The 14089-nt window shown below is 42.7% G+C and overlaps 1 protein-coding gene across 2 annotated transcripts in view; it reads left to right on the top strand.

Annotated features, from left to right (window-relative positions):
• Positions 1 to 11734, top strand: part of LOC133123802 (inactive dipeptidyl peptidase 10-like) — a 136967-nt gene extending 125233 nt beyond the window's left edge. For both annotated transcript variants that reach the window (XM_061234370.1, XM_061234371.1), the window contains exons 17-26: positions 3405 to 3452; positions 4232 to 4330; positions 4408 to 4477; positions 5312 to 5506; positions 6061 to 6115; positions 6318 to 6417; positions 7848 to 7906; positions 8988 to 9069; positions 9869 to 9942; positions 10803 to 11734. In XM_061234370.1, the coding sequence (XP_061090354.1) occupies positions 3405 to 3452; positions 4232 to 4330; positions 4408 to 4477; positions 5312 to 5506; positions 6061 to 6115; positions 6318 to 6417; positions 7848 to 7906; positions 8988 to 9069; positions 9869 to 9942; positions 10803 to 10937 (917 nt within the window). In that variant the 3' untranslated portion in view covers positions 10938 to 11734. The remainder of the gene's footprint in view (positions 1 to 3404; positions 3453 to 4231; positions 4331 to 4407; positions 4478 to 5311; positions 5507 to 6060; positions 6116 to 6317; positions 6418 to 7847; positions 7907 to 8987; positions 9070 to 9868; positions 9943 to 10802) is intronic.
• The last annotated feature ends 2355 nt before the right edge of the window (positions 11735 to 14089 follow it).

The following is a 14089-nucleotide window of genomic DNA, read 5'->3' as shown; positions in this document are numbered from 1 at the left end:
AGCATGCCAAGTTTTCTCTGCCCAGGGAGGTTGCTGTGACAATCAGGGTCACTGCATCATACATATTTGCTACTGAAGTATTTCAGTTAATCTTAAGGAGATAATGAAGATGATGAAGATCCATCTGTTGGCCTTTTGCATCACTTTTCTTGGCCGGATTCTGGAGCCATGACCTTGGTAATTGATTGTTTCAATCCTTCAGCCAGAAGGTAGAACTAATCGCTGAAATCTGGCTGGCCGAGTTCATGGGTGGTAGCGGAACTTTATCTTCCTGACCCCTAGACTTTCCACCTCTGTTAAACACATTACATTACATGTCATTTGGCTGACGCTTTTATCCAAAGCGACTTACAGTTGATTAGACTAAGTAGGAGACAATCCTCCCCTGGGCCAATGCAGGGTTAAGGGCCTTGCTCAAGGGCCCAAAGGATGTGTGGATCTTGCGCAAGGGCCCAAAGGATGTGTGGATCTTATTGTGGCTACTTATTGTGGGATGGTATTGTGGGTCCCAGTCATGGACCTTAACCACTACGCTACAGGCTGCACATGTTCATGATAGCACCACTGGTGATTACAGGAAGTACAGTAAATGCAAGTTTAGTTTTTGCGTCAAATACAAAAAACTAAAAGTACCACGCAAAGTGAATCTTGTATTCAAAATAGTCTGATGGGAAAATATAATTGCAATGAAAGATGAAAACTGCAATGTTTTATATTATCACACATTTGTTTTAAGTTGTCTATTTCCACTAGAATGTATTCTTACTTATTTATAGACCATGGCACATTGAATTGTACTCATCTTTTATTTTGTTAATTAAAAGCCCAATTGCAGCCCGGTAATATATTCATTTTGTCAACACGTTTAACGAAACATTCACTCTATCCATTACTGTTGTATTTTTAAAAGCTGTTTTTTGTGACAAGCAACTATTTGTCGATAATATGTTGATATATATGATAGGCGTTAATTGTGTGTGCCTGTCACCGATGGAGACACAGTGATAGACACACACTTGCATTCATTTGTGTTGAATGTCTGCTCAGTACAGCTGGAATATGGATGTATCTGCAGAAGATATAAAAGTTAAATTGTACTTCCCTCTAGGGTCTTTCAGCGCACTTAGCCCTGGTTATGGGTATGCACTTTGTTGTACGTCGCTCTGGATAACAGCGTCTGCCAAATGCCAATAATGTAATGTAATGTAATGTAATGTAAAAAAGACAATACAGAGTAGGGCAGAGCGGCGAACAACCTACTGTAACACTTTTTTGTTTTGGCTTAATTAAAATACAGAAGTGAATGAACAGAAGAAAAATCTAAATAAAATCAATCAGGTGTGTGACCACCCTTCAAAACCCTTGCCTTCAAAACAGCATCAATTCTTCTAAGTATACTTGCACACAGTCTTTGAAGGAACTCAGCAGGTAGGTTGTTCCAAACATCTTAGCCAGATTTCTGTGGATTTAGGCAGCCTCAAACGCTTCTGTCTCTTCATGTAATCCCAGACAGACTCGATGATATTGAGATCAGGGCTCTGTCGGGGGCATACCATCACTTCCAGGACTGCTGCAGAATAAATTTGAGGCCAATCAGATGCCTCCCTGATGGTATTACATGATGGATAAGTATCTGCCTGTAGTTCACAGCATTGAGGAGACTATTAATTCTGACCAAATCCCCAACTCCATTTGCAGAAATGCAGCCCCAAACTTCCAAGGAATCTCCACCATGCTTCACTGTTGCCTGCCGACATTCGTTCTTGTACCGCTCTCCAGCCCTTAGGCCTTAAACTGCCTTCTGCTACAGCCAAATATTTAGAATTTTGACTCATCAGTCCAGAGAACCTGCTGCCATTTTTCTGCACCCCAGTTCCTATGTTTTTGTACATAGTTGAGTTGCTTGGCCTTGTTTTCACATCAGAGGTATGGCTTTTTGTCCACAATTTTTCCATCTTCCACCACTTCTGACCAAACTTCTCCGCACAGTAGATGGGTATACCTGGGTCCCACTGGTTTCTGCCAATTCTGAGCTGATGGCACTGCTGGACATCGTCCAATTGTGAAGGGAAGTAAGCATGATGTGTCTTTCATCTGCTGCACTAAGTTTCCTTGGCTGACCACTGCATCTATGGTCCTCAACGTTGTCCATTTCTTTGTGCTTCTTCAACAGAGCTTGGACAGCACATCTGGAAACCCCTGTCTGCCTTGAAATTTCTGTCTGGGAGAGACCTTGCTATTGCAGTATAAATACCTTGTGTCTTGTTGCTGTGCTTATCAAGACCTATACACCAACAAGAGCCCTCCGTTCTGCCACTTTGTGCCGTCTGGCACCTCCCCCTCGCCACACCTGTACTTCACGCTCACGACTGCTGTCTGTCCTGGTCCCACGGTGGTGGAATGACCTCCCGGTGGATGTCAGAACAGCAGAGTCTCTGACCTCCTTCAAGCACAGACTGAAGACTCATCTCTTCAGGCTACACCTTTCCCTCCCTAACTCACCACCATGATTAGTCTTAGACTGTAATGGCACTTATGTATAGATTGTATAGATATTGTTGTTTTTTATTGGCTGTTGTATTGTTGTACTCAGGGTATTCTAGCTGCAAACTGTGATATGCTAGTTTGGAAGTTGATTGTACTCTTCAAGGGTTCTGATTATCTGTATGTTTACACTAGGACTCGGAACTATACTGTCCTCTCAGGTCCTCTTCGCACTTATACTTGTGTTTGCACTTCGTTGTACGTCGCTCTGGATAAAAGCGTCTGCTAAATGCCATGTAATGTAATGTAATGTAATGCTTAGTCTTGCCATGGTGTATGACTTCTGACATTAAACTGTTTTCAGCAACCTCACCTTGGAAGCAGAGTTTGGCTGTTCCTGACCCAGTTTTAACCCTCCTACACAGCTGTTCCTATTTCAGTTGATGATTGTGTTTCAATCTACATATTAAATTGATCATTAGCTCCTGTTTGGTATAACTGATTAATCACACACCTGACTATATGCCTACAAAATCCCTGACTTTGTGCAAGTGTACCTAGAAGAATTGATGTTGGTTTGAAGGCAAAGGGTGGTCACACTAAATATTGATTTGATTTAGATTTTTCTTCTGTTCACTCACTTTGCATATTATTAATTGATAAAAAATAAACTATTAAGATTTCTATTTTTGAAAGCATTCTTACTTTACAGCATTTTTTCACACCTGCCTAAAACGTTTGCACAGTACTGTATATACACGTATTGCATAAAATATCTGTCATCCAGAAAAGCAGCAGTTTTCGGCCCTTGTTGACTCGTTGTGTGCCTATGAATGTTATGTTTTTTTATTAATTGAGTTTATTTTTAACAGAAAGGGGAATGCTCCTGTATTCAGTATTTTCCGTTTTCATTTGAACAGGTCCTGGTGTACCAGTCGTAGCCGTACTGAGTCTGAATAATTCAAACAGTATGTATTGATTTAATATTCAGGTTTTAGTGCATTTTTTACCATTGTATTTTTGGGGATATATGTTCAGTGTATATCAATACTTTGTTTAAAACTGCTTAAAAATGAAATAGAGTTATACAGACTTATATATATTTTTTATTTTTAATATTTTTCTTTTCTTTTCATAAAAAAGCCTAACTAGGGACAGGAGTTGGAAACTAGCAATAGCTATAATCTCTGTATGCAGAACATCAGCTACATGACCCTGGTGTAAACTGGCAGTTATGATGCTATGTCTCTTGGCATTAAATAAATATTTAAAAAATAGTTAGCTGTGGTCTATCTGAACATCTGCAGTGGGAAACTTGGAGAGAGAACCTGAGACATTATAACAAGAGTTCAATTGATTGAACTACTGAAACCTCTGGTAGAGTAGGGACATCAATCTGTCTCAAGTCTTTCATAAAGGGCCGAAAAACACTTGCATTGACAACATTATATTTGAATCAAAGCCGCAAACAAATTGCAGAAACAAAAACACATTATCGGAGCGTATGTACTTGCAACAAACCATTTGTGAACAATGTACTCTAGATATTTTCTCTGAAAGAATGTTTGTAAGAACTACAATACATAAATACAAAATCATCTTCTTTTCTTTTGTATTCATAATTATTTTCTGGAAAATTGTCAGAGAATGCTTTCAAAGTGTTAATGAATTGAAGGTAAAAGCTTTGGTTGACTCATCTGCTGAAATGCTGCTTCCTTTTTTTTTACTATTATTTTCTCATGTGCAGATTACATTATCCTGGAAAACAACACCATTCTGAAAGCTGCGTTGAGAAATAGAAGAGTTCAGCACACAGAATTCAGAACTGTTCCCATCGAGCACTTCGGTAATGCAATTTCCAGCGCGAGCTTGGTTGATTTTTAATGTTCGGTATTTTTGTAATGCGTTCGCTTCTCTGTACAGATCTGCCCTTGAAGATCTCGTACCCCCCTGATTTCACCGAGACACAGCTGTACGGCCTTCTCCTGGTTGTGTAGGTATCAGTCCTCTGTTCCTGTATTACACGGACACTCAGTGTCACGTGAAAAGGTTGAAGCGTGATTAAGATCATATCTTTTCAAGACATTCATTCATTGTAATTTTGTAATTTCATTGTTTATCTGACAAGGAGAGCATTCCTTGTGTAACAGGTGAGAAATTGCCTGAGTCCGAGGTGGGATTTGAACCCCCGGCCTCTCACTTGTCCAAATATTTGTTGAACGAACGCGTTACCAGTCAGCTAAAGACGAACTCGCCTCTAGCCAAGGGCAACAACGTTCTTTTGAATTTGAGGGTTATGTCATCGGGGAGTGTTGTCGCGACAACCCGCTACCAGCCTTCGCCTTCGCTGCACCATCCGTGCTTACTAGCGAACCAGCCGAGCTAACCATGCTACACTTGCTAACATTTCTGTGAATGTCCCATTCTGTAACCCTTCCTCTGTGGACCCTGTGCAACATTTGGCTGAAGTAATCTCAAGTAATATTTATTTATTTATTTGTTATTGTGAAAATATAGAAGGTAGTTTGCACTTTTCATTGCTGTTGGTTGGATGTAGCTTGCTGTAACATTGCCTGAACCTAGGGCCTGTATCATGAAGCATGATTTCTGAGTTAGCTGGATAGCTGCTCCGAGTAAAACCTGGAACTGTCCCAAATCTGGAACATGGACTGAAGTAGAAAAAACTGTTCCGGGTTTTACTCAGCGCAGTCACCCAGCTGACAGAGTAATCCTGGATTAGGTTTGTGATGCAAGCCCCTGTAATCAGGCCGGCGTTGCTGCTGAAAACAGATCTAAGAGAAGGCGGGCCTGTGTTTTTGCGCTGCAGGGATGGCACCCCTGGGAGTCAGTCTGTGAGCGAGCGGTACCAGCTGGACTGGGACTCGGTTCTGGTCAGCTCGGGGAGTGTCATCGTGGCTCGGCTGGACGGCAGAGGGACCGGGTTCAGAGGACAGAGGGTTCTGTACGAGGTTCACCTGCGCCTGGGCACGGTGGAGGTGCAGGACCACATCGCTGCCATAGAGTAAGCACTGGTGCAGGGCCACACCGCTGCCATAGAGTAAGCACTGGTGCAGGGCCACACCGCTGCCATAGAGTAAGCACTGGTGCAGGGCCACACCGCTGCCATAGTGTGCCATTCGAGCCAACCAAGAGGACCAGAAGACAGACTTTGTGCATTTTGAGAGTTCCATTCATAGGTTCCAATACACCAGGCAAGCTCAGAAAGTATTTGAATTCAAAGAAATTGGATGCCGTAGTGCAGTGTAGTGTAAGTTTTCACCATAGTAGAATATAGTTATGGTTCTTGAGATTAAGATCAGAAAAACCAGAAAAAATCCACTAAAAATGAATTGCCAGGTCTTAGGAGGATCTGATTTACAGAAGTTTAATGTTGCCCCTGATGGTGACAGCTAAGAGCTCTTTTAAGCACTAGCATGACCTTGGAATTAAATGAAAATGGTTGGAGGCATAGAGTAATTATCTGGTGTACATAATCTGTATTGACAGGCTGGATAATACTCATATTATGCATTATTCATTGAGCATAATCTATTTAAAATTTTGACTTTGTTTCAGGTACATGCTGAGATTCCCATACATTGATCGCACACGAATAGGGATGTTTGGAATGGTAAGCTTATTTTCATTTTTATTTTTGCAGTAGTCAACAATTCACAAGTTTAACATCATCATTGTATTTAATTCCATTTTATTTCATTGTATGATGTAAGGAATGATCTTTTCCCAATACATTTTTCCTGGTTTCTTTCATCATAATTGCTTGGAAATGTTTCGGAAAAGCACCTGTTTATGTTTTATTTGTTTAATTAAAGGATTATGGAGGCTACATTACAATAAAGACTCTAAAGTCAGCGGAGAGCCTGGTCAAATGTGCTGTTGCAGTGTCTCCAGTAACAGACTGGACATTTTATGGTGAGTGAACGGATTGTTATTTATGTCTTTTTAATGCTTCACTGGTCACATGCTAACAGCCAGGAAGACATATGAGGCTGTAACAAACAAAACAAAAAATAATGTGACCACTTTATCTGTACACCAGCTGAATGCAAATATTAACTCTACCAATCATGTGGCTGCAAATGCAATGCACAAAAGCATGCAGATCAAAGCAAAGCAAGTTACTTTGACTGTGGAGTGATCGTTGGTGCCAGACGGGGTGGTTTGAGTATCTCAGAAGCTGCAGATCTCCTGGGATTCTCATGTACAACAGTCTCTAGAGTTTACAGAGAATGGTGCGAAAAACAAAACAAAACATCCAGTGGAAATGGCTAGTTAATGAGAGTGGTCAGAGGAGAGGTTCAAGCCGCCAGGAAGGTGACAGTAACAGAAATAACCACTCATTACAGCAGTGGTATGCATCTCTGAACACACAACACATTAAGCCTTAGAGTGGGGCTACAGCAGCGGAAAACCAATAAGTACAAAAAATAAGTGCAATAAATACCGAATAAAGTGGTCACTGAATATATATCTGTATTCAGCTGAGATCAGTCCTTATTATTGATGCACAAAATTCAACTTTTCATTATCTTTATTGGAATGCAGTATCTATGCTGGTTCGGGTGGGAGGTTATAACACAAACCTGTGGAGAGAAATAGAGGTTCCTCTGCAGACTCTGCCAGTGTAGGAAATGCAGATTAAATACATTTGTATTACCTTTCAGTGTCCCCAGTGTGCATTGAATCAGACTCGAAAATATGGTTTCTGTAATCTACATGAAAGAGCTAATTCCATAGGGAAAAATACACATCTACCCTGTTACCCTTGCAATTTGCACTGCTGTGGAGAAATACAGTCATACATTTTACAGAAGAAACTGCCAAATAAAACTTTCTCCTTGGTTTTTGCATTAAAATACACTTTGGGAATTACCTGACATCTGGCTCGTCAGAATGTGAATATATATTCAGGTCGATAAATAGAACAGCAAAGAAGTGAGAAATGTGTAAAAGCTGACAGGAATAAGGTTTTACATTAGCACTGCGGTTTGAGCTGGGGCCAATGATATGATTCAGTTCTATCTTAAGGGGCCCATTAAATATCAAGTGGTGCTTGTCATATATATTTTTTTCTGCCAATTTGGAGAGCTTAGTGATTCAGTTGATTGAATGCAGCAATAATTTTACTTTTCCTTTTTGAGGATTCTCGGAGTTTCAGTAATGTGATGTAAATGCACAGTGTCGCTTTTTTTTTCATATAGTATATAAGGTAAAAGCAAATTCTGTCTGACGGTACGTGCCATAATGATTCAATGTATACGCACTCCTGAACAGATCGTATTTGTCTACTTACATGGTTATTTGCTTGTTTATTTCATATATTTACATGTCTGTGTCCTCAGCGTCTGCGTTTTCTGAAAGATACCTTGGCATGCCTTCCGAGAACAACAACAAGTACCAGGTGAGTTGTCACACCCGTCACAGTTGTCGTTGTGTCGCTATCTGGCCCAGAGCCTGCTAAACTGCTCGAGTGGGAGTGGTCTCACACGTGTGGCTCACCCTGTCTGTGTTCAGCCCGTGGTCTGCTGTTGTGGTGAGCGCTTGTAACGGACTCCATGACATAAGCACAGTGCCCACTGTACAAATCAGAACGATAGTGTCTCAAACACACACACACACACACACACACACACACGCACGCTCCCATGATGACTCCACGGCATGGTGGAAAACATGCTTCCCACTGATCACACACACAGGTGTGCTCCTATTATTGCCTTCGAACTGTATAGAGCGCCATCTCAGGAGAACATGTGAACTGCAGGTTAAGTGCGATGGATCCGACAACACTTGTCTTCCTTTGATTCTTTCACACACACCACATGGTCAGATATGAAACTGGATCAGGGGCACAGTGAATTTGGGGAGGTTTCGGGGTAATGTGCTGCATTTAAATTAATGCACGTTATCTAGAATGCCCTGTTAATCTGAGGAGTGAAAGCAGCCTCAGCTGGAAATCATGCAAAGAATCCAATAAAACCAACTAATCACTAACATAGGCTTTCACATGTTTTATTCAGATTTTTTTTATAATTATTTATATGCATTTATTTAATATATTTACTTAAAGTACATCCTGTACTGCCCTATAGTGCTGTGGCATTTAGGTTCCGAGAGAGTGTGTGTATGTGTGTGTGTCTACTGTATGTGTGTGTGTGTGTGTGGCAGTTTGTGCGGCATTCACCTTTGTGTGTGTGTGATTGCGTGCATCCATGCGTGATTGCAAATTTATTTACGGATTTTCCATCAGTTCGCGCCTGTTGCTCTGCATAAATAGTTCTGTCATATCGGAGTGAATGATTGCGGTAGCGGGTTAGTTTTTGCGACTGGAACTGTTCGGTAATTACATCCGCGTCGATGTTTTTTCGAAGCCTGTTCGCTTTATAGCGCATCAAGCGCATACATGACTTGTGTTTTTGCCAAACACTGTCACCTCAATCAAAGGGTGCCTGTATTCACACGCTCTGATTTGGGTCCTGCAGTTATCCAGTGCACTGCAGAACGCCCAGAACACCCAGGGCCCCCAGGAACACGGCCTGATGCTGGTGCACGGCATCTCAGACGGTGAGCAGACCCCCCACATTTAACATCGAAAGACGGAATGAAAATCTCACATCCGTCTTTGTTGTTACCGCTGCTGCTGTTGTTATTCCTGCTGTCGCCGAGGGCTCTGTCGATGTGCGATACCCTTATGAGGAGTGCAGGCTGAGCCGTGTAGCCTAGACACTGTTATAGCAGTTTGAGTCGAAGGTAAGTCGTCGGCCGGGACGTTGAGTTCACCGGGGTAGCTCACAAGTGTTCTCACCCTGCCGCGGCTGTGTTGATAAGCCACTGCATAAGCAGCCTGTAGCATAGGGGTCCTCACTCCTGGTCCTGGAGAGCCGCAGGGTGTGCTGGGGTCCTCACTCCTGGTCCTGGAGAGCCGCAGGGTGTGCTGGGGTCCTCACTCCTGGGGCTGGAGAGCCGCAGGGTGTGCTGGGGTCCTCACTCCTGGTCCTGGAGAGCCGCAGGGTGTGCTGGGGTCCTCACTCCTGGTCCTGGAGAGCCACAGGGTGTGCTGGCTTTTGTTGTTACTAAGCACTTAATCGATCAATTAAAGTGGTTAATTACACAGTTAACTCACCTCACCTGGCTTCTTGGGTCTGAATTGGTTGCCGGTATTAAGGCAAAAACACCGCTAGCGTGAAATCATGTCCAGGGGTTTGAGAAACAGGGGCAACTGTAACACTTCTTGTTTTGAACGGATTGCTCGACGAAGACTTTGCCTGTACCTACTGTTCCTACAGATATTGACGTTTCATTTTATTTTATCGACAGCGTTCCAGCGCTTCCATGCCTAACGCGACGTGTTTCTTTCTTTCAGCCAATGTTCATTTTCAGCATTCGGCCGAGCTGATTAAAAACCTGATAAGGGTCGGTGCAAATTACACAATTCAGGTACGTGGAGCGACCCGCTGGATCCTCTGTTCACCGACTGTACGTACTACGAACAAATGAAGGCGAGGTGCGCTCTTTGAGAGAAATCTGAGGCGCACGCTTTAATGATGCCTGTGGCGTATTGATTACAGTGGAGTACACGTGCCTACAGCCCCCCAAATCCAGCCCTTTCTTAGCTTGTCTTGACACACGGCATTGAGCGCTCGTTCGTGCGTCACGTTGACACGCGGCCTGCTCTGCGTTGTGGAGAACGCTTGCTTAGATGTTCCGCGACACAGATACAGCGCAGCCCGAAAGTATTTGGACAGCGGTACGACCGCTGTTCTTCTGGCTGGCGCTGTGCTCCAGCGTGTCATGCCATTTGAAGTCACACTGGACAATGAGGTTGAAGTGCAGACTGTCCCCGTTACCAGAACGAGAGGGCATGAATGGAAATCGGCAAAGGATACATTTTCGCACAGACGTTAGGAAGAATTTTTCCACACTGTGTGGAAATAGCTTGCCAGGACATAGTAGTGGAGGCAGAAACACAGGGGGGTTTTCAAGACCAGGCTTGATACGGTGCTAGATACTATTCATGCAAACTAAGCAGTAGGTACACTTATGGGTCGGAAAAGGCAAACATTGCTGTGCTGAATGGCCTGTTATCCCCATTATGTTATGTTATGTGATGTTAATTTGAGGGTAATTACATCAATATCAGGTAATTCGTTTAGGGGACCAAAATGAATTGGACAGTTTCCAGCTTCTCAGGAATCCCCGATCAGTCTCTTCCCTCGCGCATGTATGCATGAGAGCGTTCGGTATCCGGTTTTCGCTGCCCACTTACCGCACTCGTTCCGTCCCCCCCCTTTGAACAGATCTACCCAGACGAGGGACACTTTCTATCTCACAACAGCCAGCGCCACCTCACCTCCTCCCTGCTGTCGTACTTCCGGGAGTGTCTGAAGGAGGACCTCCTGCTGGCGCCCGAGGAGCCGGAGGAGGAGGAGTAGCAGGGGCGCCGCGATCGGCCGGACTTTATTATTTATTTTCGTACCTGCCCTCAGAAGGATTTCGGAGTGGTCTCCAGGAGCCACGGGGGGAAAAGTCGGGGGCGTTAAAAGACGGAACGTGAGAAACAGGAGCAGCCTGGGGGGGGGCGTCCGGTGGGAGCCCTACCATATCAAACGGGGCCCCTCAGGCATCATCAGACATCAATTACCATCGCGGCGAAGCACAAGATGGCGTCCCACTCCCTCCCCCCCCCCCCCCCCCCCGAACCGGGGGCGACAGTTTGCATTCTTATTTCCTTTCTATTCCCGCAGCTGTTAAGTGCATGGTTATGTTTATTCAGTGCCACCCGTTCACCCATGTAGATATCTGTTGTGGTAGCCATTCAGAGATTTACAGCTTTACGGCGTTTCACCCTCTTTTGTATCGGTGTACGATGAAATGCTCATCTCCCGTTCCGTGTCAGCAATGCAGATTTCAACATTACTGTGACACCCATAACTAAGTGCAATTCTGGTTCGACCCTCGTGTGTTCACCCCTTAAAAATATATTGTATTTTCTACAATGCAGCAGAGAGTGTATATATAGGTATATTTTTGCGATATGTCAGGTCTCATGGCTGTCTCTATGGGGATTGATTTATTTGAAATCAGACCTGTATGTTATTTCTATTTGGTCTTGTTTTGTTGTTTTCCTTTAGGATGACTTTTGTAATGCTTGTTCTTGTTGTTTTGAGGGGAGGGGTGGATTTGGGTTGGGTGCTAATTGTTATTGTCTTCTAGTAATGATTATAAATAAATGAAAGAAAAGAGCTGTGGGTAATGGTTATTATGTTACAATAATTTCATGGTGGGCTATTCAGCCTCAGGCTCTCCGATTTAATTTAATCAGTATCTACAGTGAATAACATCCTAGTGGGAATGATCTATCTCACTCTCTCTCCCTTTCTCTCTCTCTTTCACCCCTCGTCTCACTCTCTCCCTCTATTTCTCTCTATCTCCCTCTCACCCCCCTCTTTTTCTCTTTCTTTCTCTCTATCTCTCCCTCTCACCCCCATCTCCCTCCCCCCCTCTCTCTCTCTCTCTCTTTCACTCTCTCTCTCTCTCTCTCTCTCTTTCACTCTCAAACACATCGAGTATATCTCACATTTTACGTTGTTGAATCTATTACGCTTATTTTCTGCTGTGCAATATATGCTGCAAGCTAATAGGAGCACATACTGTATTCGGTCTTCGGCAAGTGAAACGCGTGTCCAGTTGGGTTCAGGATGGGTTCAAAAATATTTGACTTTTTGGTCCTGTGAAAATTCCCTGTGTTTGCGGTCATTCGCCGGCTGCAAGGTTATGCCAATCCAATGAGTTTGGTGGGATCTGGGCAGATAAGATCTTTCTGTACACTTCAGATTCATCCTGCTGTTGCTGTCTGCAGTCACATCATCAAGGCAAGTGATTCAGTTCCAGTGGCAGCCATAATGTTCTGGGCCAGGCCTTAACACTACCTCCACCATGTTTCACAGACGAGGAGGTGTGCTTTGGATCATTTCATTTCCACAAACTTTCCTCTTTCCATCACTTTGGAACAGGTTTATACTCATCTGTCCGTAAGACTTTGTTCTAGAACAGTCTTGATAATGTATTTTTTAGGCCACCTGGCCATTCTGTGTTAATTTATCTTCCATTGTTATCCATATACTGTATGTTTAGCTGAAACAAGAAGCAAAACATTACTTTCCAAGGTCAGGTTTTGCCATCACTGATTTATAATGCACTGATTAATTATTTATAATTTATTCATTCAGTTATGCCTTTGTCAAAACAACTTACAAAGTTGTCAAAGAAGCATTGAAAAAGCATTTGAAAAAAAAGCTCTCTTAGCAAAAAAACAGTGCAATGTCATCACCGACATTTCTTTCACAGATGATAAATGATTTATGCTGATTCATCCCTGACGTTTGTTTTACAAAAAGACCAGAGAAACTGTGAAACATGGTTAAAATGTTTCACTCCAGATTGTGACGAGGGGAGAGTCTTCACCTCAGCCTTGACTGTCCCCATTTGTGAAAGAGGCTACAAAATCAATCTCGACTGGCAGTAACTCCTGTCCCTTTCTGGTAACGGAGACTAGGCTGCATGTACACACGCGTAATAATGAAGGATGAAAACGCTGACAGAAAAAGACAGTATCTGCATTGACGTGTTCTCACTGAAAGCGTCTTTGGGACAACACGCAGGGTCCTCGGAGAGTAATCAAATGAACCTGTGAGTGTTTTATTGCCTAGTCCATAGCTGTCTTTAGCCATGTCCTGTATAAAATAGCACTGGCCTCAGTGGTTATGCTACTGTAAATGATCGATGCTCTTTAAAGCAGCCATTCCATAGATGAACCGTTATCCTACCAGAGAGCTGACTGAGGCAATTTTGTCAGTAAAAAAAAAAAAAAAAGCATAAGTTCATTGTAATTAAGAGTAATTTAACTATCACGCCTGTTATTTTGTGGGATAGCTGTTAAATAGTGAGTTATTCTAAATGACTTTGATAATTGATAGTCTTTTCAAAGACATCATGAAAAATCCTGTAAATCTTTACAAATGTTTACCTTTAAAAATACTTTTTTGGTTTACAGTTTACACAGGATTTGTACAGTTTTTACTCCTTTCATTAAATGGCTTTTCACTGGCAGCATTGCTGCTGTTGCCTTAACAAGATTTATTTTACGGTATAGATCGCTGCCCTTCATAAAACATGAGACCTTACGCCAAAGTGATGACTCACTGTGATTATTATGGGCTGTGTGACTGTCGCCAGTCCACTTTCAGTCGATGTTTTACAAAACGCTTTGCAATCTGCTTGTCTCCTGAGGTTATCACTGTAAAGTGTAGCCCTAGGGTGGCTTGCCAGATTAAACACAGTACATAGGTAAGTACAAAAGAGCCATTGATGAGTGAATTGCTTGTCCAATACATCAGATTGTGCCACTGATAGATATGATGTAATTCTGACATGATGATTTATCATGCCATTATATGATTTAATTGCAGTCAATTGACATTAAATGCAGACAATATGTCTGACACATGCTTTTGATCTGTGCTTCACTGAACCAAGTTTTTGCCTAGAGAGGTGAAAATTATTATGTCGAAATCTGAAGCGTTTA

Source organism: Conger conger, chromosome 3, assembly GCF_963514075.1.
Source record: "Conger conger chromosome 3, fConCon1.1, whole genome shotgun sequence".
In the NCBI taxonomy this organism is placed as follows: domain Eukaryota; kingdom Metazoa; phylum Chordata; class Actinopteri; order Anguilliformes; family Congridae; genus Conger; species Conger conger.
Note: the sequence above shows the minus strand (reverse complement) of the source record. Positions and strands in the feature narration are given on the sequence as shown.